At 41.3% G+C, this 23,832-nt stretch overlaps 1 protein-coding gene across 1 annotated transcript in view; it reads left to right on the top strand.

Annotated features, from left to right (window-relative positions):
* HPGDS (hematopoietic prostaglandin D synthase) overlaps positions 1-23,570 on the top strand; it is a 31,801-nt gene extending 8,231 nt beyond the window's left edge. The window contains exons 2-6 of the mRNA XM_026102447.2: positions 5,478-5,619; positions 15,918-16,010; positions 19,068-19,177; positions 22,554-22,652; positions 23,287-23,570. Of these exons, the coding sequence (XP_025958232.1) occupies positions 5,487-5,619; positions 15,918-16,010; positions 19,068-19,177; positions 22,554-22,652; positions 23,287-23,451 (600 nt within the window). The 5' untranslated portion in view covers positions 5,478-5,486 and the 3' untranslated portion in view covers positions 23,452-23,570. The remainder of the gene's footprint in view (positions 1-5,477; positions 5,620-15,917; positions 16,011-19,067; positions 19,178-22,553; positions 22,653-23,286) is intronic.
* Positions 23,571-23,832: the final 262 nt, after the last annotated feature.

Below are 23,832 nucleotides of genomic sequence, written 5' to 3'. Positions count from 1 at the left end.
TTCCTCTAGGAGATTCAGAGATCTAACAGTCTCTCCAGATGATAGACCACAAACACTGATTTCAGATGCGACCATAAGTTGTATTCACACATGGAAAAGAAACAGCTCCTTCTGCACACAACCACTGACAGAACCTCAAGCTACAGTCTTCGGTCAGCTTACGTAGTTCCTTGCTCAAGTACAAAGCTCTGGCAAGAGCCCTCCAGCACATATGCGTGTACCAAACAAATCTTGAAAAGGAGTTTCTTCTCTGGGGTTTAATACCAGGACAGTAAAGGCTTATCAGTTCAGCTAAACACCTAACGTCACTTTTGACTTTGAACATAGGGAGGAAGCCTACGACATAAGCGGGCACTTGCCATTTAAATTCATTGTCCGAGGGGTCAGTCGCCACGTTCAGGACCCCAAAGCAGCTGTTACCTTCTGCTAGTAGTGCCAGACCAGCGACTCACCTTGAGCAAGAATTTTGAAAAGCCCTGAGATGTGTGATTTCCATACGACAGCAATTAAACCTGGGTTTTTCTTTCGGTGCAACAGTTGTGATTCAGAGCTACCTGTGCTCCAGGTTCTCCGTGGAGCCGTCTGTGCCCGTGCAGCCCAGGGTGCCGTCTCCTCGCGGGGTATTGCCTAGGCTTTTTTCTCGCAGTGCAAAGCACAGGTAAAGAGGACTTTGCACAACAAGGCCCTGTTGTCAGACTTTGGAAAAGTGCGAACAAGTAACTGAACTCCGCTCTGTCCTTTTTTCCCCAGCTATCTGCTGGCTGTCCACAGCTCAAACATTATTTCGTTTTCTTAGATAAGCTTATTAACATGCCATCCTTGGTTTTGACCCCCCCCCCCCAAAAAAAAAAAATTTCATACCATATTCAGCCATGCATCTTCGTCCAGGTTTCTGTATCTGTTTTTAGCCTAAGGGATATTTTCCTGCATTACTTTTAAAGCTAGATTTTCCAAAACAGATGAAACGCTGCCTCCCTACAAAGTCTGCCAGAGTTTTGAAGTTCCCTTCAGCAGGGACAGAGTTTTAGGCTGGCTGTGCAGGACTACGTACCTGCGAGCAGAGGCAGCCTGCTCTGGGTTGCAGGACACACACTGAAACCCACAGGCAGAGCTACGTAGCGTCTCTGCAGGAGCGCATCTTGAACATGCAAAAACGAAGGCTCTGTTCTTGTGGATTTACTCTTCAAAATAGAGCAGGGACCCCTACACTGTCACCCAAGATAGGCAGAAATATTGTGTACCTTGAAGACATCAGAACTGTTTGCTTCTGTATCCTCCACGTATGTTCAGAAAAGTTCAAGTATACCAGTACTCTTTTTCTTTTCTGTACCAGCGTTGCCCGAATTTGAGCCATTTTAGTTATCAGAGAATGATGTTGATTCTTTCTTAGGCTTCGGCTTTTAACATTAATCTTGCTTAGAAGTTTGCAGATTGACAGTTCAGTCCTTCTTGATCTGTAATGAAAGCATCACAAATTCATCAGGTAGGCCAGTTTCCCACAAAGAAACAAACTGACTTAAATTATTTGAAACTTGCCCCAGATGCCCGAGAAGCTTGCAACCTCAGCCCGAATTTTGACTCATGAATAACATGGAAGATGCCACCTTTTACACAGATCTGACCATCCGGCAGATCGCCTTCAAAACTGCTCGACTTTGTCACTGAATGGACCTCCAAAGTTGAATTTAATCATGAGAGCCACTTCTGTACTGTTTAAAGGTATATTAAAGCCAGCTAACTAGTTCAAAGGCATTGCCAAAGGAAGCTGGATATACGGAAATCAGCATCCTGCAGGGTCATAACTTTATTTTAAAGTCAAATTCGACTAGTGCAGTTGGCTGTTTTGAAAGTAACACGCAACAAAGTCGGCAGCTTTGGCCGATGCTGGCCGTGAGCACAGTGCTCTGACCGTGCCCCGCAGTCCCGGCCCCGAGCTCCCTGCCTTCCTCCGCGCCCCGCGTTTCCTTTCCCGGGAAGGCAGGAGGGAGACGGCGAGCGCCCAGCTCCTGTCCTGACCTGCTGCTGGGGTGCAGCCAGGGTGTGACCCAGACACCACAACTCCAGGGCACCTGGCAGATTTTGGCTACCGCTGCACTCACGGCTTTTGAAGTAGAAATACCGTCTGCTTGGAAGCCAGATTTACTGGGTGGGAAGTGCTTTACGCAGCTCCCCTCCTGCGGTTCTACACACTTGTCTTTATGACGAACTCACCTGGGTAGAAGTAATAGCACTAGGCAGGTGGCTAAGCGTTTGCAAGTCTGGGCACTAAGATCCCTTCCACTGTCATGACTAAACCTTTAAAAAAAAAAGAAAAGTTTTAAAGATTCCCCTCCACTCCTCCAACAAAAACAAAAGCACAGACTCAAAGGATTTGAAATAAATCCTTTTTCCCCCCACCCAAAGAACATTTTTTGCTCTTTTAAATACTTTTCATTTTTGACATTTGGTTTTCTGTTTTTCATTTGTTCCTCACGTCCTGTTCTTTTACAAAACACGCTGGAGGAATAGGGTAAAAGAGGACAAGGGGAATCCCTCCCACCCCCCCCTTTCTCAAGGCTTGGCAAAAAACCTATTCTGAGCACAACCTTTTCTTTCATTTAGAAACCTATGTGGAATTGTTTAGGAAGCACTACTCCTGACATTTCACAATGAATACAAATAAAAAATAAAACCTACAAACATTTACAAAACATGCTTACAGTAAAGCTATAGAGGCCTTTTAAATGTCAAGCATTTTTGGTAAACTCCTTGCACGGTTTTTTTTTTGTTCACAGATGGAACAAAATTCATAAGCTTAAATGCACATCAGCACTGCAAATATTTGATTACGCCTTATAGTGTATTTATTAGAAATTTGTTTAGCCTTGCTTTAAACATTTCAAACAATGGTTTCCACTACTTCCTTGATAGACCAAAATATTCCACAGACGACTACAACAGATGAAGATTTCCTGATATTCAGCCAAAATTCCCTGTTCTTTACATCATCTCACAACTCCTGATTATACATGTCTTTGTATAGAAAACTCACACAGCGAGAGTTATACTCTTTCAAAATACTTGCCATCAGAAATGCTGCACTTCACTCATCTCCACCCCATTCTGTATATGGCTGCCTACCCCTTGCTTCATGACTGCACATTAAATCCTCTCTTCTTGTTCTTTCTAAACGCCTTCCAGCTGTCAATAACTTTCTGAAGATGAATTGCCAAGTAGCATAGAGGTAGCTGAGATACTTGAGCCACATGTGAGTAGTGTCTTAAGTCCAGGGCACTGGAACTTCTAATGCTATTTATGAAAAAGCATTATGGATGCCCCTAAAAAACAGAAGCAGACAGCTGCTTGGATTTGCATGTTAAAGGTCATATCATCTGCAAATGCAGACTGAATCATTAGCATTCTGCTGCCTTTAAAAAGATTGTCAGGGTAGGAATCAGGGTTTTTTTCTTCATTTTTCTCCCACATTACTATAAAGTCATGTCTAATTTGGACCTCAGCTAACCCACACTCTTAAAAATGCTGTTCCTCACTCTCAGATGACCACACAAAAATCAGCAGTAGGGACAAATGGAAAAGAAAAGCTTCAATCTCTTCTTCTCTTTTGACATTAACTTTCTAGATGTAGATCCAAACTGGTAATGCATCAGAGGTTTTAGGTCTGGTTTTCTTTTAAAGATGACCCCCAGCAATAAATTTGAAAACACAGTGGCAAAATTTTGCCACTTACCTAAAACACACTTGAGAAATTTGGAATTGAGAAGATGCAATTGTCAAAAGTTATCTCCTTGGAGAAAAGGAACGTGTACCCTTCTAATCTGCAAGCTGAACATGCAAAACAGAGGACAACTGTATTTTCTGGTAGATAAAACACACAGAATGATAATCACAAGCTTTCTAGTGTAACTTATTTTGCCTTTAGCATCCCTCTTTCACAAGATACAAAAGAGCACGCTTCCTTGACTTCAAAAATAATTTTAGTGGAATCTGTTTTGAAGTGCTTGTAAATACATCAGTAACACTCAATGTCTGTAATTGCTTCCATTCTGGGACACAGATTTTGAAAAATCTCCATTTATTAATGATCCCCTCTGACCCTACAGTGTCCTCCATAGAAACAGACACCTTCCATGGTACTAAAGAACCTCCAGTGTGCTCATTTGCTGTGAAATTTTTGCCTTTTCTACCATGAGGATGGAAAGGAGATTTTTTTAGTTTTGAGGAGAAAGTGGCAAACAGTTTGCTCATTTCAGACTGAATTAAGTACAAGCTTTCCTATTTTCTGAGCAAAGAGCCTCTCCCTCTAAAGCAAAAGCTGATGATACATCTGCCCTCAAGCATATATTTTCTAAGGCAAGATGACTGAATAGAAGGTTGCTTCTATTGCAAGGTTATTTTAGTAGCGCTTACTCATTTCAGACAAAACATTCCCTTTCTTTCTTAGTGCAGAGTATCTACGTTACATGCTTTATTAATAACTCTGGATCAGAAGGAGAGCAAAGGATCATAATTGACACACAAGGTCTATTTTAAGACTAAAATGTTTGTGATTAGAAAGGGTTTTATATTGGAAGGGGGTAGCTGGTTTTTTTAGTTGCTTTTCATTGGTACATTTAAATCTCACCTGAGCTCACAGTCAGATCTCTCATATCAAGGCACTGTATGCACCAAGATGAAGCGCTCATTTTTGTTTTGAAGAGGCTTTATCTTTCCCATCCTTGTTGCATAATCAGACTCAAAAGTGCGTATTTGCTTTTGTTGTTTGTCACCCTGACAAACAAATTGGTCCTTCCTATAACATGATTCCTAACTAGAACTGAAAAAAACCTCATGTGAAAACCTAACTTAAAATCACCTCAAGTTTTCTTTTTGAGAAATGGTGAGAATTTGATGATTTTCCTCACAGCACCAAGGTAGATTAGTTTCCACAGGAAACTTGCTTCTAAAATAAGTCAGGTCCATTGCCTGTGCAACTAGGGTTCACGAGTCAAATTTCAGCAGTTTGCCAGTTCTCCTGATTCAGTCTTAGATGAAGGTCTCTGTAAGCAGTAGAGGCTCAATAGGGTAGGCTTCAACAAAATAGCTGCTGCCTTGAGCGGCAATAATAGGGTATGCGATTTTTGATACACTCTTTGAAAAACACCTTACAGAAACATAAAAATGGCCTGAATTTGAAGTCACACAAAAGTAAATGAAAGCTAGAAGTTCATAATATCTCTAAAAACCAAGCCTGCTCCCTGGGGTATCTAAGCACCAACTGTAAATTTAACTGTAGTTACTCATGCTTGAATATTGTGGCTGACAAATGCAGAACAAAAAGTGACTAATGCAATGATTGCAAAATACAACACACCATACTTTGCTGTAATATGTCCTTAGCATTGTATAAGCATATGTTTCACAAACAAGCACACGGTGCACTGTTGTAAAAAGGAGCTGGGTTACACGTATTTTACATAACTCAGTGTCTTCCCTTTCAGGGATCCAGCATGCCACACTACAAGCTGACATACTTCAATCTGAGAGGACGAGCAGAAATCAGCCGCTATGTGTTTGCCTATTCGGGCAAGAAGTATGAAGACCACAGGATAGAAGCAGCAGACTGGCCCAAAATCAAACCAAGTAAGTAGAACAGATTCTTGACTCCAAAGCTCTCCTAGAAATGCTGTCTAAATGCAAAGCAAGCGAGGAGGTACTTGTATGTTTTATGACCAAAAAACGCATTCAGATTTGGGCTTTAATGAAGCCTATGGGAATGTTATTGCCCAGAATCAACAGACCCCAAAAGTCATTCCTGAAACTCAGAAATCCAGACCCAAATCTTTGGACAATGTAAACTGCATGGTTCCTCACATTTACCACAGTTATCCAGCTGGGCTTCTGCTCCTTATCAGTTCAGTTCAGTTTGTTTGCCTAAAGCTGATCAAATATGCGCTAGTCTTCCAGGGTTCTTAGAGGATTTGGTCTCGAAGACCACACTGCAGTCATCGGCCCAATTTTAGAAAGCCAAATGCAAAGGAACTGCCAAAAAGGACACTGCTTTGCAACCATAAAGTTGTTCAAAGAGGGAAAGTGGTGAGAGTAAATGAAAAAAATCAGATGATTTAGTACGGAAAAAAAAACATTTTGAAAGAGGTGCTGGAGTATCATTGCTCCTAGGAAGGGCACAGCTCTACTAATTGTTCTAGGAGTTCTCCAGAAATTGCAATACTCCGTTTGATGTTTGCTATTTAAAGTTGCCTCTTTAAAGGTATTAAAGTTATTTGCTACTTCTGCTCATTAAAGTAGCCATAGTGAAACAAAGACAAGCTTGAGCTGGGAGACAGGAGCACATGAAATCAGAGGTATCAGTGTCTTCCTTACAAGGATTTGGCCTGTGTTTTGTTACACAGGCTGTGACACTTCACATTCTGAAGAAAGGATAACATTAGCTAACAAGCCACAAACACAAGTGTAAATGAAACTGTGGAAACAAGAAAATTGCCAGTGAGGCATTACTCACTCTGCAAACTTTTTCTTCATAACAGCTTAAGCCTGTTGATCATGCAGTGTAGCTTCTCTCTCCTGCTGCCACTCTCAGGGAAGGAGGAAAGAAGCTAAAGACAAGACTAAGAATTCAGGTGACTCAAGGAAAACTTTGCATAGGCCTTCTTCATATTTAACTATGCACATATTTACACACACATACCCCTTGAAACAAAGTCCACAGAATATTAACAATGCATACTTTTATGGAGAATTCTGCATAATGATTTTTAAGCAAGACAAGTTTACAAGACAAAACATGAATAGTAATTTATAGGTTACAGAGGCATTTATATCTTAAGATGGTCTGATAGCAGCTCTATCAGCCAAGGTCAAGGTGTTGTGCATCTCATGGAATATTGATGACATTCCCAAAGTCTGAACCAGCTAAAGCAGTAACGCAAGGAAGTTCTTCCCATGCTATTTCTTCAGTGTTCACATCATGAATGTCCCCCAGTGAAGCCTATGATATTTGTTCACTACCGTGTATACCCAGCTGCAATACCTTTACCATCAAAACACTGGAGACAAAGGTATCTTAGACAAAAGAACTGGAAAACCTGTCATGTAGTTTGTTGTTTTATCTGCTGCATTAATAAATCTTGGCCAAGTCATTTAACCTTTGGGCATCTTGCTTTCTCTTTCTGTGAACTGAAAAGTTTGTTAGAAGCCTTACTAAGGGTTAATGAACATTTCTGATTTTCTCTGCATAACGACCTTCCATAGTAGCCTGTGTTATTACTGATCTTTAAATGGCATCCCAGAGTAGATAAGTTCTGTAATATGAAGTGGGAAGACATGCTGCTGCTCTCAAGCCCAGATTTCGGAAATCACCTGTGGGAAACCATCGCAGGCCTATGAGATCTTTGAATTTCAGGCTTCTGTAAAGAAGTTACTTCCTATCGGTCAGTGGATGGGAGCTGGGATGTAGGTAACTGGCCAGGAAAATTTAAATGGATAAAGAAACAGCTGGATGAATGTCTGAAAGTGCTACATCTCATAGCTGGACGCTAAACTTCTGCTCCTGGAAGGCTCACTGAATCCTGGTTCAGGTATAGCAAATACCATGCTTACTGCCACAGCACGCACTGCAGAGAATGTGCCAGTTAAAGATTCATCATCTACAACACCAGCTAAGTTAAATCCTGTTTTGTATGCACAACAATGTAATGCTGCTAAGGAAATTGCCTGGTGATCAACTAGCTGATGACTACCTCCTCCTCTTCTTTTGACAAGTAGTAGTCACTCACTCAGGGTATTTCCAGGCAAAGTAAATTTCCACAGACAAAACTCTGCATAAAAGGTAGCAACAGGTCCTTGCGGTAAACAGCCTCACAGTGTGCAAGAAGATCAACGGGCACTGCCCCGATCTGTCCCTGGGCATCTTCACGACAATTTCGTACGTCAAGGCTGAACACGAGAAATGGCTGCCTCCTAGCTAGGGACTAAGCGGCTTGGTGTCGTGTACAGCAGAGGTGTGGCGTTCACCCTAAGGAGAACAAGCCGGTTGCATTCTCTGTTATCCTGAGTTTCCAAAAATCTTCCACAGCTCCCTCCGCGGGGGAGCAGATTGAAGAGGGAATAGAGAAAACACTGGTCCTCAGGAAGACAGGTTACCAGACCCATCCCAAAAAAGAGTTCAGTTACTGCTCTGTTCAGCAGTGTGTGTGGAATAAAGAGATTCCTCCAACCCACTGAGCACAGACAGGCATAACCCACCCTGCTGAGAGATTGCATACACTACTGTCATTTGTTTTCAGACCTTTCTTACGGAGCTCAAGAGTATTTTCCCATTTTGTCCTAATTAGGTCTACTTCAATCAGAACAGAACTTAAAGGAGCAGATTCCAGTAATAATCTCATTCTGGGGGGGAAGGTGCTAAGCATTTAGCAATCATAAGGAGAACTCAGCTAAATTTGATGCAAAAAAGTCAATTCATATAGCTCTTTCAAATCATGGGGAGGTTATGAAGGTAAAGGCATTAGCTAAACGTAACAGCAGCTAAATGCAATAGCAATTTGGTACATGCCTTGTTTGCAGTTCTCAAAAATCATTAAAACTGGTATGATTGAACTAGTTATATCATTACACATTGAAGTGAATAATATGCACCGTCAAACTGCTATACATATTTCCATACAGTAAAGCATGTTTGTATTTACCCACTTGACTTTGAAAGAAGATCTAAGAACAGTTTTGCCCTCAGAGGTCTACAAGTATAAAACACATGTGCCTCTTTTTTAAAAACATCAAATACGACGAATAAAAAAATACCTAGGGAAGAGAAAACCTTCTTCTCATAAATATGGACAAGGAAAGTCTCTTCGTGATTTTTGACCTACTAAGGGAACAAATCAAACTAAAGAACTAAGTTTGTCAAGAGCATCAGAAGTCAGTTCTCTGCACAGAGCAGATGTTTGCTTCATGAATTAGCACAAAACAAAAGTAAGGTTTCATAACAAACACCACTCTCCCACCCAAATCATACCATATAAAACAAACAGTCATTATTCTGAAAAACTTGCTTCATGATTTCTTAGTTCTCCTGTAAAACTGAAGGGAAACTAGAAAACGTCTCCAATGACAGTAACACAGAGAAAGGCTATTTAGAAAACAGACTTGCAGCTGCTGCAAGTTTAATTTTTAAACTGGATAGAACCGTGATGTTGGGTTTTTTGTTGTTTGTTTTAGCATTTTCAAGTGGCTAATTCCACTGGACCCTGCCCCCCACAACAAGCTTTCTTCTTAATCGTTCTTTTAGCTATTTCCAGCAAATAAGTAACTCCTTGCTCCTAGAAATACTGTCTCACCCAATTTTGTCTACACCTCCCCCCCCAAGAGGGGGGAGGTTATGTTATAAAAGGTTAAAAATGCATGTTGTCTGGCTTATAAATTCTAAAATGGCAATTTCTGTATTTCAACATTTCTCTTCCTTTCCTTCTTGTCACCAATAAGATAATCTTTGGTAAGTTTTCCAACTGCTAACTTCAGGCAAGAATTGTAGTTTTAATATAAATAAAAACAAGGTAAGATGAAAGTACTAGTTGCAACTAGCTTTAGCACAGAATTTTAAAAACTAATCAAGTAGACTATTTACATGATCCTTCAGTCTACACAAAGTCAATGATTGTTAGAAAAGTAAATAAACTTATTCTTTACGTAACAGTTTCCCTTTGGACTGCCTTAGACTCAAACATACCACCATTTAATCTATAGTGAATTCAAGATCTACTCACTATCACATAATGGGCTAACTCAAGATCTGTACTATCACTTAATAGGCTCTTCACAAAAAGTATTATTGCATTGACATAAAACATGACATGGTATAAGACACACTGCACTGGTGCACCAAGTTACCACCTCCTTGAGATATTGGGCTGACGTGCAGTAACAGCTATTGCTCTGTGGCTCCTTCAAGGAATTTGAAGCAATGGCAATTACGCAGACTTTACAGTCATAGTAAAGGATACCTCTATTGCATTGACAGCTGTAAACTTCCCACAAACTGTTCAGGGAGTGGAACTGTGCTTGAAAGGTCCTCAGGGAACTTGAGAGACTAATTATTGCACTGAAAATACTTTTGACATAGCAGAGGTACCTTGAAAGATTTAGTACCTGACAGCAGAAAGCAGACAAGAATTCCTCAAGGGAGCACTCGTCCCGTTTCCTGAATGACTTGCTACTATATAGCCCTAGCTAAAATGGTACATAAATAGCTATCTTTGAGTAAAAAGTAGGGCTTACCAGTCACTTCCAAGGAAAATCATAGTTGTAATAGCAGCAGCACTAATGCTCGATCCAAGTTAGATCAGATTGCCATTCTGGCCTTCCCTCTCCAGAAGATGCGGATTCCAGATGCCTCCAGCTCCAGTCTAGTTGCTTCCCAGCAGCCTTGTTCCTCTAACAGCCTTAAAAGAGCGTAAAAAAAAAAAAAAAAAAAAAAATAAAAAAAAAAAAAAAGGCCTTTCATATATTTCAATTGAAAGATATAAAGTATCTGATACATTTTTTTCTCAATTCAATTTAAATATTAACAGAAAGGAAAAGAAGTTATAGCTGGTTTTCAAGGCAAAGGAGAATTTATTTTGACAAAGTTACTGTAATAAGAAACATAAATACAAAAATCCCCCCCACCCCCATCTTTGACCAATCCAACTGCCTCACTACAACATCAGCCTAAGCTCCTTGTTAATTAATCAGGTTTGGAGGAACATTCAAGTACTTAAATACAGGTTGCTTAGCGTCAAGGCCATAAACTTTCAACACAGGCAGGAGGAAACACAGGAAGAAACAGGTCAACTCGGGAGCATTAGGCACAGGAAAAAAACAGGAACCTGAACTCACATCCAGGAGCGAAACCGAGGTGCGTGAGGATACATGTGGAGAAGACAGAATAGAGATGAGAAGAATAACGAGGACGGCTCTCTCCGCGCGGGGGCTTTTCTGCTGGCTGGGAAGGGAAGGACAGCGGTGAGAAGCGTACCACAGCACCGGACCCGGGTTTCTCCAAGCCAGCAGCCAGCCAGCCCGGCTGGCTTCGACAAATCTGGGTTTGGTCCGCGTCCTTGATGGAGAAACAGATTCCTCCACCGGGCTGTCCCCAGGAGGACAAGCGAGGAGCTCCTGGTCAAGAAGAAGGCCCAAACGCTTATTTGGAATGAAAACCTGTTGGCTGAATTGTTGCATGCCAGCAAGGGAACGGTATTCCAGCCCTAGGAAACTTCACGGGATGGAGAGAATTTATACAGACACCTGTGCTTCTAACGTGCACCAGACCTCATCTTCCCTCCTTAGTATCCAGTAGAGACTACAAACATCACAGTTCTAGTCAAACGCCAAGAAGAATTAAATTATGTATACAAAGGAATTTGTCCAACTCAAGAACTGGCACAGATACTTCACTGACTCCTTCCTAAAATGAGAAGAAAGAATGCAGATCTGATGACTTACGCTTAACCCTGTGAAGGTGTTCTTGACAGGGGGTGTGAAGCCTGCAGATTTCATTCCAGCAACACTAAAAAACAACAACAAAAAATCAGGATATTAGAAAAAGCAAGAACTTGATGACTAAAGTTCAATTTAAAGGTGGCTACAGGTTTAGCTATCCAAACAACATGTTTTTTTAAAACCCTGTTCTCCTTTAAAGTGGGTTTTCATTCAAAATCTGGAAATCAACACAAGCATTCATAGTGCCTTTTACTACAGATGAGAAACAAAACAAGTGGAAACTACAAGAGAAAAGTCACGTATTTTGTGCATGCCTGAGAAATGACACTGTTGCTGAGATGACGACAACAGATTTTTCTAGTTTCCCTTCTTCAAATGCATTTGCTCAAGTGGAAGTTGGAAACTTTGCAAGACAACATTGTTTTGGCAAACATGGAAAGAACATCCATATGATGAGAGATAACACATGAGAATAAACTGACTTGAGCACACAGCAGCCCCCTAATTGATCCAGGTTAAATAAAAACTAGCTAAGTGGCATGCACATCCTTTCAGTCTGCCTTTTTTTTTTTTTTTTTTTTTTAGCTTAATTATTGATTCATGACTGCACTCTGGTTCGTGTTGGCTCATGATTTACCCTCCAAATCCTCATTCTGCTCAAATGAGATCCTGCTCACCCTGTAGCCTTATGTGCTGCCTCTTCCACTTACTCATCTAATGGAGGTACACATGCAGGAACTGGCCTGCCCGCTCAGTCCACGTGGAGTGGCATAAACTATGCCTTGCATCAAAAATGGGCACCAGAAATTTAGCAATGTTTTAATACAATGATTCTACATTTGACACATTCATATATCATGAAATGTTCCTTAAACGTTATCGTGTGTTGTTGGTTAGTAGAGATAGGGCCAAAAATACTAAAGAATGCTCAAAATAAGCCACAGAAACCAAATCCACAAGTGGAAAAAGTAGCACTGCTTAAGCTCATTTACAGACAGATCATTTCTGTTTGTAGTTTGGTGTCTGAGTAGATGGCCCAGCTGTATTTTGATCTGCGCTTGAAAAACGGGCTACAGACAAGGTGTCTACAGAGGCCACAGCAAGACCATCCCCTGCTGATACTATTGGTTACTAAAATTAGAGCTTTTTTTTTTTTTTTTTTTAAGTTAGCAGAAAAGCAAAAAGATACTTTGCTCACGTTATTAAAAACTTTGGTCTTCCTACGTGAATTTTGGGTTCTAATGCCTCAAAGGCAAAAAGGTTTGTTTTTTTTTTTTTCCTTTTAGAACTTTGCCAGCCTGAAAATCCAACTTTAAGCCATTATAACTTCTTTTCCAAGATGAAGGACATTTGCCATAAATATTTTCTGCCCCTTTCCATTCTTTGCTATTTTCTTCAGCTGTAAAGCAGCCTGGACATCTGCCATATTCTCTGGTGTGCTACAATAGCACTACCTGCACAAAAGAACTTTTGAAGAAACACCAAGTTTTTATAGTTGTCTACACAGCACAAATTTGTTTTCTTCAAAAGTTTCACAAGTCCCACCCTCATTTATGGATTAGTAACTCAACACTTGACAAGCAGTTGGCTTGGTGAAGTCAATGCACAGTCATATACAAACACTGTATCAGCAAAAGAAAAAGCAAAGTTTACATTCAAATCATAATTTTTTCCTGTTCTTAAAAAAAAAAAAAAGAAAATCAAATCACATTTGGAACACACAAGAAAGGGAAGAACATCTCCCGTCTAGTGTCTCCTATGCTTTAAAGAGTTGATTGTTAGTAATGATGACAATTTCTGTGCTGCCTCTTCACAAAAGATCCCAAGCCTCTTTATAAATCAAATATTCTTTTTGGACATATAAGACTTGCAGGAAAACATTCAATAAAAGCAACTCTAATTAATTTTACACTTGCATTATGAATTACAAAATATTTTCATTGCACACATAAAACAATAGCTGTAGCTTGTATATTTTTAATTTAAAAAAAGTTTCTTCTCCAGAAAAGGGTAACTACATCCTAATGAAAATAAGTCAGCATTAAGGGGAAGACAGTTTATAGCCATTACTTGCATTTTCCAGGAGTGAATAGCAATCTCAGAATTCTGTGAGCCAGCAAAAAGAAGAACCCAGAAATAGCCAGATCCCTGAAAAACAGATCATTAGGAATTATTGCTAGCTCTTCCACACCACCACCAAGTTGCCTTTATTGCCCCTTAATCCATCTTCCTCAACTGTCAAAAAGATGCCTCCGTCCTTTTGCTGTAATCAAAGTCTACTAAAAAATAAGGAAACAAAAATAACAAAAAACCCTTGTCTGTCATTTTCCTTGTAGTGACTGACAAAGTGAAACATCAAGCAAAGTTGCGGCTTTTAGACTTTCCTCGTGTATGTAAATAGAGCAGAAAATGATGTGCTCAGTTTCTAGATTACGCAATTTTTGTTTCCTAACTGGAGCCGCGATCATCGTGTTTTGATAGTTATTGCTAAACAGACTTGCGTCGTCACGTTGACCTAGTCCCAACGGCATCAGATCAGTCGCCGTCTAACAGAGGCCTCTAAAGACGGCCTGTTAACTCCTACAGGGCTGACGCTTGCTGCTCGGGAGCTAACCGCTTTTCCTGCTACCCGATCACCAAGCTCTTAACTAGGAATACAACTTTCGTTGGTTTGGGATGTTTCATAAGACGCTGCGAGCTGACTATGCCATTGCTTTTAGCGGTAATGCAATTCTCTGATCCCCTCTACCTGCACTTGCCTGAAAGATGCATCAGCATCCTGCATAAACAAACATTATTTCATGGTACTGTGGCTTTAAACATACTGGCATTCAGGGCACTCTGCACTGTTAATCCACAGTGCAGAACCAAGGCTTTTCTCATTTCCATAATCGAGAGGGCTTTTCAGTTTAGCATTCAGGGATGTGTCTTTCCATCACCGGATTCTCACTGCAGTAACATGTGGACTTACCAGGACCTTGCCGCTCTCTGGATAACAAACATATGGAGTCCTCTGTGCAACGACTCTATTAGTGTTTCAATAACAAATAGCATTGTATGCTTTCTCCCCGGGGTAAAACAATCTTAATTCTTTTTGAGATCTCTTGCTTCTGCTACTCATCAGCATCAAAATTTATACTGGCGTCCCAGTGTGTTAAACTTAGAAAAAACTGGTATCATTAGTACCGTGTACATATGCCTAGACAAAATGCACCGTGGAGCCCTAGATACTTTGTGCAGCTGCCAAATTGATTTTGCAGATATGGATTTGACATCTAAATTTTCCTAGTGTGATCTGCATATTGAGTGCTACACCACAGAGCCATGTGGTAACGTTCATCAATTACCATATCACTGATGAAGCTATTTTGGTTAACAGGTTGCAAACACATCAGGTTTCACTGTTCTCCCCCTTCATTGTACGTCACCTCCACCTTAGACCCAAGTTTCTGCCTCTCAAATCCTTTGCCACGTACCGCACTGAGAGCAGCCTCCTGTAGTCATGTTCTCATGTTTTTCCCCGGCTTAAGTTTTGCTCCAGGATTCCAACCCCATTTCAGACCATGCCAGCAGTCTCTGCAAAACGTAACAGAACAGCAGCCTAAGTTTTCACTTACATTATACTACTAAATTGACAATTTAAAAAAAGATTGATTCCTTACCTCAGCCTCTATTACAGATATCCATCATGCCTGCCTAGTTTGTCTTCCCCCATGCTTAAGTTTGGAAGCTTTTCCCCATGACTGGCTGAGGTGTTTTGAATGCAAGCCAAGCCAAGTAAATTTGAGTATCTTTTAGCATTTGTGGTTCAGTACGAGACTTGTATCAGTCTCTAAGTCCTGTAAGCTTTCACCTTATCTCTGGTAGAGAACTGTCATGTTAAATGTCTTGTTACAATACAAGCTCTGAAATACAGATGCTTTTCTGAATCATTTCTTCTGAATTCAAAACAGCAGTAAACTAAAAAGCACCTTTGTAGCTTTTGCTCAGTCTCTTCTTTCATAACCCAGCTGGATCCTGCACTACTAAATCTTCAGTAGTGCTTGGCCTAACCTTGACAGTCACTCTCCAGGGGAAGGCAAAGCAGGGAAGAGGAGGAAAAATAAGACTCCATTAAAAAGCTTCCTTGCATAAAGAATTCAGGATATGTGGGAGCACACGTAGTCTTCAGAACACAAGGCTAGGAAACGGGATACCTAGTTTCTACCCTACAGCTGTCATCTTGCAACATTACCCTGCTTATCTCCTTAACCTTGGTTTTTTGGGTTTTTTTTGTGGTTTTTTTTTTTTTAATTTTAATCCATCTCTATAGCATGCTGTGAAACTAGTGAGTATTGTAACAATGCTTTCCCTCTGAGAGTGTTAAAAGTGCAGCTATTACAGACTTTCACTGTTAGGGGTAAGGATTTAACTGATATATATATATATTTTTTTCTTTCTCCAAGCTATCCCATTCGGCAAAGTCCCCGTTCTGGAAGTAGATGGAGTTATCATTCACCAAAGCCTGGCAATAGCAAGATACCTTGCCAGAGAAACAGGTAACAACTTTCTCACTCTGTTCTGCACCCTTTAATGCTCTCTGGCAAAACACATCCAACCCCGGCAAAAGCAGACACAGAAGAACAGAAGTCAATGCTAGCGTGGCAGTACTGGCACCAGGGCTGTTCTCAGGCACAAGTGATTAGTTATCAGCCTCTTGCCGCACCTGTAGTTTGCTTGGCAGCGTCGAGGGCTGCCTACAGAAAAGCTGTGTCACTCTGACGGAGGCCATTAAGGGTGCTACTCGGGGGGCACGGTCCAGAGAGCCTCTGCACTCAGGAACGCGGCGCGGTGGCACGTGCGTTCTCAGCAGGCTTCTCTTCTCTGCTTCGCTGCCAGAGGTTTGCTTACTTGACGGTGGCCGCTGTAGAAGTCTTCGTGATATCTCAGGCTACGTCCCTGGCAGTTCCAAAGTCTGAAAGGGAAAAAGGTCATTGCAAAATAAGTAGAGCAAAGGAAATGGACAGTTGCCTCAGATAAAACACTGCATTTTTAGTATACATCCTAGCTTGCATATTAAAGGGAAAAGGGTGAACAGTTGCATAGTACTTGAAAAAGCTATGTTCTCTTTCTTCCTGCACATCTCCCACACTTACCTTTCTGTGGTACTCCAGCACCCACGTTCCCCCTTGTTAGCAAGGAACAATTGCTGATGCCTGGCTGAGGACAGGCTAAAGAGAGGCACAAAAAAAGAAGAGGTAGGCCAGCCAAGATTATGCGGTCAGGGAAGTATTTTCTTTCTGGACACAGACCTGAAAACACTACAGCTGCATGGGCAGGGCAACCTTTAACCCAAGCTGTGCATTACCTTCAGGTATAGCAACACACCACAGGCACTGGAGCTCTATGACAAGATTTAGGGCCATTCACATGTCACGTAGACAATAAAAAGCTGGGAAAGAAAAGGCTCAAAATACCAATCTAAAGCATGAAGTGCTATGATGTTCAGAGTTAAAGCCACTTTGCAAAGTATCTCTGTTTGCATAATAAATGTGTATATTTACAAGAAAACTCACAGATAACATCCCCCTTATATTTGACTGGTTTTTCCCTCTATACATGCTACACGGTTTTTGGTCTGACTTCTCCAGTCAACAAGCTTTATTCTCACGCTAACCAGAAAGACCAGCAGGATGAGGAACCTTTGAAAGTAATAGAGATTCACTCACTGAAATAGATTTAGGTAACAACTCTATTCTGGAAGAGAGAATAGATCAGGTGGAGACACCACTCTCATACTCACGTATTACATTCTATGGAAGTATTTGACTGGTTAGATAATGTGATGTAAGACTCTCTAGTAATGCAAGCAATCACAGAAAGTAGTCAGGCCTTGCTTTAGGTCAACTAGCTGTCATTCAAAACCTCCTGCAAAACTCACCTGGCAGACATGTTTTTACTGTGCTGAACGTCAGCAAACTGAAGATCGGCCAAGGAAGTAAGCACTATCTTACTGTTACTTTTTTACATTCAGAGCAAAAAGATGTAACCTGCCTTGAAAAATTTTTCCAAAATATTCTCATGTCTTCCAACTGAGTAAACTGGAAAACCAGAAGAAAACACAGCATTATTCTTTAGGGCACTAGCACAATAGATTTTAAGGCATGTCTGCAATACTGTTTTCCTGCTAATTTCCTCTATGCTCAATACAATCCACTTCAAGATAAAAGAATGAAGAGTGTCCAGCTGGTAACATAAAGGCAAGGAGAAAAAAAAAGACAGACTTGTCTCCACTCACCTTACCCCCTACCCTACTCCTATCAGAAGGCTGATCTAGAAGGGTACTTATTTCATGGTTTTAGGTTTTCTGACTGAAATATTCCCCAACGCTTTTTCCAGACTGCAACATAAATGTACTTCTGGTAGGAAGGAGAGAGAGCACAGGGTGTTTTTTTTTTCTTTTTTTGTTTGTTTATTTTGAGCCATGCCAGAGCAGGCCCCTGATCTGCAATGCTGCGTGACCCATAGCACAACTGATACAGGGTGGGACTAGTATGCAACAGCTGGAGGCAGGACAGAAACCACCCAGGTTGTTATCTATTCCCTCAGTCATGTCAAACCACACTGTTCTCATGCCAGTGCTAGCAATGCTGTTAACTATGGCAGGAAAGAGTGTGCATGGAAGGGAAAAATCTTTCGATTCATAGAGAAAGCTTGCTACTCTACCCCCTGGGTCTCTGTACGTAGCATTAGCTTTTAATCAAAGAAACAGCATTTTAAGTGCACATTACTACACTTTACTGAACATTCACAGGGAATTTGATGCCAAAAAGAAGAGAGGCACATCTCTTACCTTCAAAAGCATGAAGTTTAAGTCAGGGAGATGGCTCAGGAGAGGAAGGGTGTATGCTTTAAGGGAAGTCATGGAGCTTCCAGGTTAATCTTAAGAGCTGAGAGCGGACAAAACAATTACCTGAACCTGCACAAAAATAAGAGCATGAATAGACTGAAGGAGGTGGCGGGGGGGGGGGGGGGGGAGAGGAAGAAAGTAGAAGTACTGAGGAGATCGCAGAGGAAGCAGATCTTGTAAACAAGACCAAGTTAGGCTAAGGTGCCTGCTTACAGTGAAGTAGCAAAAAGCAAACAGGTTCAAAATGGGGCTGAATGCTCAGGAGAGAGGGAAAGGGAAGCAGACATTCACAGAAGCACTTTTGGAAATTGCTTTGAGCAAGATGACAAGACTACAACAGGGAGGAGGACCTTGAAAGTTGGTATAAGGGAAGGTTAACAGAGAGGAATTAGTGCTGGTCCTTACTGAACATTCTGGGATGGTGGAAAGCAGAGAGAAGGATTAAAAAAAGCAGAAGCCAGGCTGTGAATTTGGGTGATGGAAAAAACAATGCATTACCACTGATGGCAATATGAGGCTGGAAAAGCACAGAGATGAGATCGCATCTGGACATCAGGAGTCAAAAGCATGTTGCAAGCATCCAAAAAGCCCTGGAGAGCCTGTTTTTGTACAGAGGCGTGCACAAAACCCACAGCTTAACTTTGGGGTAGCAAATATTCCTGCTGGTACTGTCTCTAATCTCCCTTTGTATGTTTGCTTCTCCTAGGTCTGGCAGGTCAGACTCCTGTGGAGCAGGCACTAGCCGATGCCATTGTGGACACCATAGATGATTTCATGGTGCTGTTCCCTTGGGCAGAGAAAAACCAGGATGTGAGAGTAAGACAATCAGTAATTTGAACAAAGATACTACATAAGCAACGAGTGCATACCTGCCTGTCTCCTCTGGAGTGGCAGCCACATGCTAATCCTTGGGCCTGCCACCTCAGCAAAGCTGTGCTGGAGGTAGTCTGTGGTTCGTCCTCCAGGCTAATCTAGCCAAGGCCTTCTGCTCCCTGCCACCTCCTCCCTGTTGGGAGCAACGATGAGGCCATCATGACCTGCCCCTCACCAGTTCACCTTTAATCAAGGATGCTGCACATGTATATGTCAGACTACTATTTTAAGGGAAAGACAGGACACTCCCATCCCACCGTCTTGTCACAAGCAAACAGACTACGCTAAAATCTTTATTTCTGCTATCTCAAAAGGATTAGCAGCTCCATACTATCTTATTTTTTATGCTTGCACATCTTGATTTCTTTGTGGCATTCAGTAAGTATCAGTCTCCAGTAGCATCAGGTACCACGGACAAAAACTTTTCAATTGCCAGAGCAGTTCAAGACTGCGTGCTGGTAGGGAGCAACACAGCGCGTCCCTCACTGCGGCTGTGCTCTGCAGACCCCCCCGTGGCCCTAACTCAGTCCTTTGTGGTGCTTCTGCGAATACTAATGCCCAGCCTAACAAGTTCCCATGGATACTTTAACACATAGTCACAGGCAAGTCTTACACCATTTAGGATTTTTGGGGTCATTCCAGTCTCTCTTACCCTGCTAACTGGGAGCCCCCAGTGTAAACACACAATGCAATGTAAGTTGTTCAGCAAAGAGGGTGATGGATGAGTTAACTACAGTATTACAATACTTCTACTCGGTTCTGACCCAAAGAGATAACCTGGACCTTTTATGAAAGATGTAGTATAACAACACGTCTAACCACCAACAGTCAGTGTAACCACCTTCCATTTATTTGTATACATTTCAGTTAGACCAGGGTATTTCATTATAGAAAACAGACTACAAAATGTTAGCTTAATTAAAAAGAAAAAGAAATTCTATGCAAATTCTCTAAAATATTTCAGGGGAATATCTGAAAATGTGCTTTGAAGTCTTATTATTCAAAAATGCTAATTACTTTCTCTCCTAGCGACTTCCTTCAGTTCCCTGAGGTGGGGAGGGGAGGCCGCCTCATGATTTCTAAACTCTTAGGAACAGCAGCACTATTGCTGACGTAGTACTGTAGAGCAGGTTACTACCACAGTAATGCTGTCACAGCTGTTCCTTCAGAGAGGGAAACCCCCATGGTAGTGGCAGGGTGTGCCAGAGTTGACAATTAAGCACTTCTCCAAAATCAAGGACCCCGATCATGTCACTAGTGCTGAATTTAAAAGGGAAGGGAGTCCACGGGCAACCCTTACGTGCCTGTACACATTTGCGCGCAAGTGTGTTTTGGGCCACGGAACTAGAAACTCACCCTCTCCAAGTTTCTAACCTTTTCAAAGTCAGCATCACCTGTTCTCCCTTCCTCCTCCTGGGTCCACTGCCACCACCTTGTGGTAGAAGCACAGTCTAATGGATATCCTGAAACTGAAAGATTTAAATAATTTTACACACAGTAAAGCATAAAAGTCAGAAAGTTTCCCCAAAGCTGACAAGCAATTACAGGAAAACCTGTCCTTCAGAGAAAGTTTTAATGGTGCATAATATACCTAGCCAGTAGCAAGAAGAAAAAGAAGCAAGGGAAAGGCACCATGGGGACCCGGCCCGTGGAACCTCGGTTTGTGCCATGCATGCCCCTTTTTGCCCTACACTCCCCCCAAAAGGCTCACCAGACAGTGGAAAGGTGCATGAAGTCCTCAACTAGGTCTGCAGAAATACTGATTTTATCCTAGGCGGCATCTTTTGGAAGCATTTAAGCTGCTCTCTCTTCAACATTTTATCTTCTCTCCTTAACCTGAATTTCAAAGCTGTTGAAGCAAGTCCATTATTACATGGTGCTTATTTAACTTAAACTGAAAGTGCTTCTCCAAGTTTAGGTCAAACAGGAATTAACTGCAGCTGCACCAACTGTGCCACCCAGGTCTGACCAGATAATCACAACAGGTGCAGAGCCTTTTGGCATCTCAATTGCTTCCACATGGGTGAGAAGAAAAAAAAGAAAAACAGTTTGTCTCCAAAGGAAACAGTTAAACCTTTATAAGTGGTGTTAAAATTTTCCACTACAGGCAACACCTAGGTGAAAAACACCACCACCCACAGTCTTATCAGTCATCAGTTAATATACAAATACTAGGGCCTTACCTCCTTCAATATGGACTTTAGCCTTTAAAACCACATATTTTAAGTGCCTCAAATCTCATTGCTGAGGAGATAAAAATGGCAAATAAATAACCTGCTAACATATAAGATGCAAGACAAATCTGATACAAGCTCAAAATCCATGTCTCACATGAAAAGGGCTGGTAAGGAAAGACAAGTGGCCAACGTCTTTGTTAAGCAATGAGCTCGACAACGAAAGGCTTCATTGCTTCTAACACTCCAGAACTGAACAGCGAAAACGATCAGAGGACTCTAGACAAAACTCACCAGCTCTCTTTGGGAGGGAACATCGTAAGAGACGGTACAGCACAACTAAGCTGTGTGGCCCCACTTCCAGAGGACATTGGTATCTCAGTAACCATCAAAGAAAACACTTTTTAACCCAGTACCCCATTAACCTGAGTGATGCTATTCACACAGGTGTCAGTATGCAGCAATAAAAACATAGCTTACAGGATCTGAGGAATTTTAAAGACTTCACATTATAAAGCACATCAACATTCAGAAGAGAAAAGCCCTTCTGCTTAAGGCCAAAAAAAGGCCACGTTAAGTTAGGAGTAGTTTCTTTTACAAACAAGTTCTTCTCAAACCCGTGGCAGACTCGTGCCTTGAAGCAGCTGAGTGGCTGTTATCACAGATAAATGAATGGCCCAGCAACATACGTTATGTTATAGCATACACGCAAGCCCTCAGACATGCCTGAGATAATACTAAGGGAGCAACTGGCTTGAATCATTGCTCACTGAGACATAAAAGCTGTGTCTTTCGGGCATAAGATGCATTGCACAGGTAACAACCTCAGCTTTCCTAAGTTCCCTAGTGCCCCTTTGCACCTACTCAAATGACGGTGCAGTTGCCTCTTCATTCTTTACTTACTTGTCTTAAATAATTGCTGTTTGTTTTATTGATCCTTTCTTGGAAGTCAACATGTTCCTTTCTCCACCAGAGAGGACAGAGTACTTTCAGCTCTAAAATTTGGGTCAGACCAAATGAATCCATTGCCATCTTTTTCACATTTCTCTGCATGGTACATCTTTTTCATAAATAAGAAATCCACAGGAATCCCATTTTGATGACTTCTCTACTTACGTGGGGCTGTGTTTCTGTTCTTCCCCCAGACACAAGCATTTAATGATATCCTCACCAACAAAGCACCAGAGTTACTGAAAGACTTGGATGCTTTCTTAGGGGATAAGAACTGGCTGGTAGGAAAATCTGTAAGTATATTTTTTGTTTATTTCTCCCATTCCAATCAGGTTGCCAGTAAACCAAAATAACTGACTACTGTTGAATTTCTGGATTTCATGCCATCCTACAAACTTTGTAAAACAACCACCATCGCTCTTTTCAAATCCTTGTTCTTACCAATACCTTTGTTGCCTCAGCTACAAAGCAAAAACTGTTTTCTGTGCCATTGGAAAGGGAATTTACCAAGTCAGTTTAGAAGTACGTTGACACAAAACATCTTTCTACTAGTCACTGGAAAAGGAAGTTTAGAACTCAGCTTACAATCACTCTTCTCATTTTAGGACAATATCAAAACCCAAGAAATTTAACCCCTCTCTTTTACCCAAGCTGTTTAGAAATGAAGACACTTCTCTGCAGCACAGATTCTGCCTGAAAGATCAATGTTACAATGCAATTCATATTTGTAGCAAAAACTTGATATATCCCATTTTTATTCATGTTAAGCCTTGCATTACAACCTTATTCCTAGCTCTGTAATTGTCAACTCAAAAAATTTTTAAAAAGCAATTTGGCACAGAACAGGCCAATTCACCTCCAGTCCCACCTTTTGAGGTTATCAACTTATTTACTGCTTTCTCTCTCTCTCTCTCTCGTTTCCACCAGGTAACATGGGCTGATTTCTACTGGGATGTGTGCAGCACAACACTTCTGTCCTACAAACCTGACCTGGCAGACAACTACCCCAGGCTTTTGGCTCTCAGAGACAGAGTGCAAGCACTTCCTGCTATTGCAGCCTGGCTCCAGAAAAGACCAAAGACAATCATGTAGACCACCTGTTCAGACTGGAAAATAAAAAAATGCACATCTAGATTTTAACATCAGAATTAACAAGTGCTGTAAGTTATTAATTTTAGAATCATTTAAATAAATTTCAGATGGATATGCTATACTCAAACCAAAATCTACTCTTTATATGCATTTGGGAGAATCAAAAACAGTGACTTAGTAGAGCAGAGCCTGGGGACAAGCCTGGTTCCACCAACATCCCTCTCACTACAAATGAAGTGTTAAAACCAATCAATCCTATTAATGTTTTGTGGGGTCCCAGAAAGGGGGATGGGGAGAAAGGAAGAAATTTTCTTGGACAGATGTAATCTCAACAATGTTTTATCCTTGTTGTAGACTTTCAGTGCAGGGGGAAATCAGGAG

Source organism: Dromaius novaehollandiae, chromosome 4 (assembly GCF_036370855.1).
Source record: "Dromaius novaehollandiae isolate bDroNov1 chromosome 4, bDroNov1.hap1, whole genome shotgun sequence".
In the NCBI taxonomy this organism is placed as follows: Eukaryota; Metazoa; Chordata; class Aves; order Casuariiformes; family Dromaiidae; genus Dromaius; species Dromaius novaehollandiae.
The sequence above is the reverse complement of the archived record's forward strand: the minus strand, read 5'-3'. Positions and strand labels throughout refer to the sequence as shown.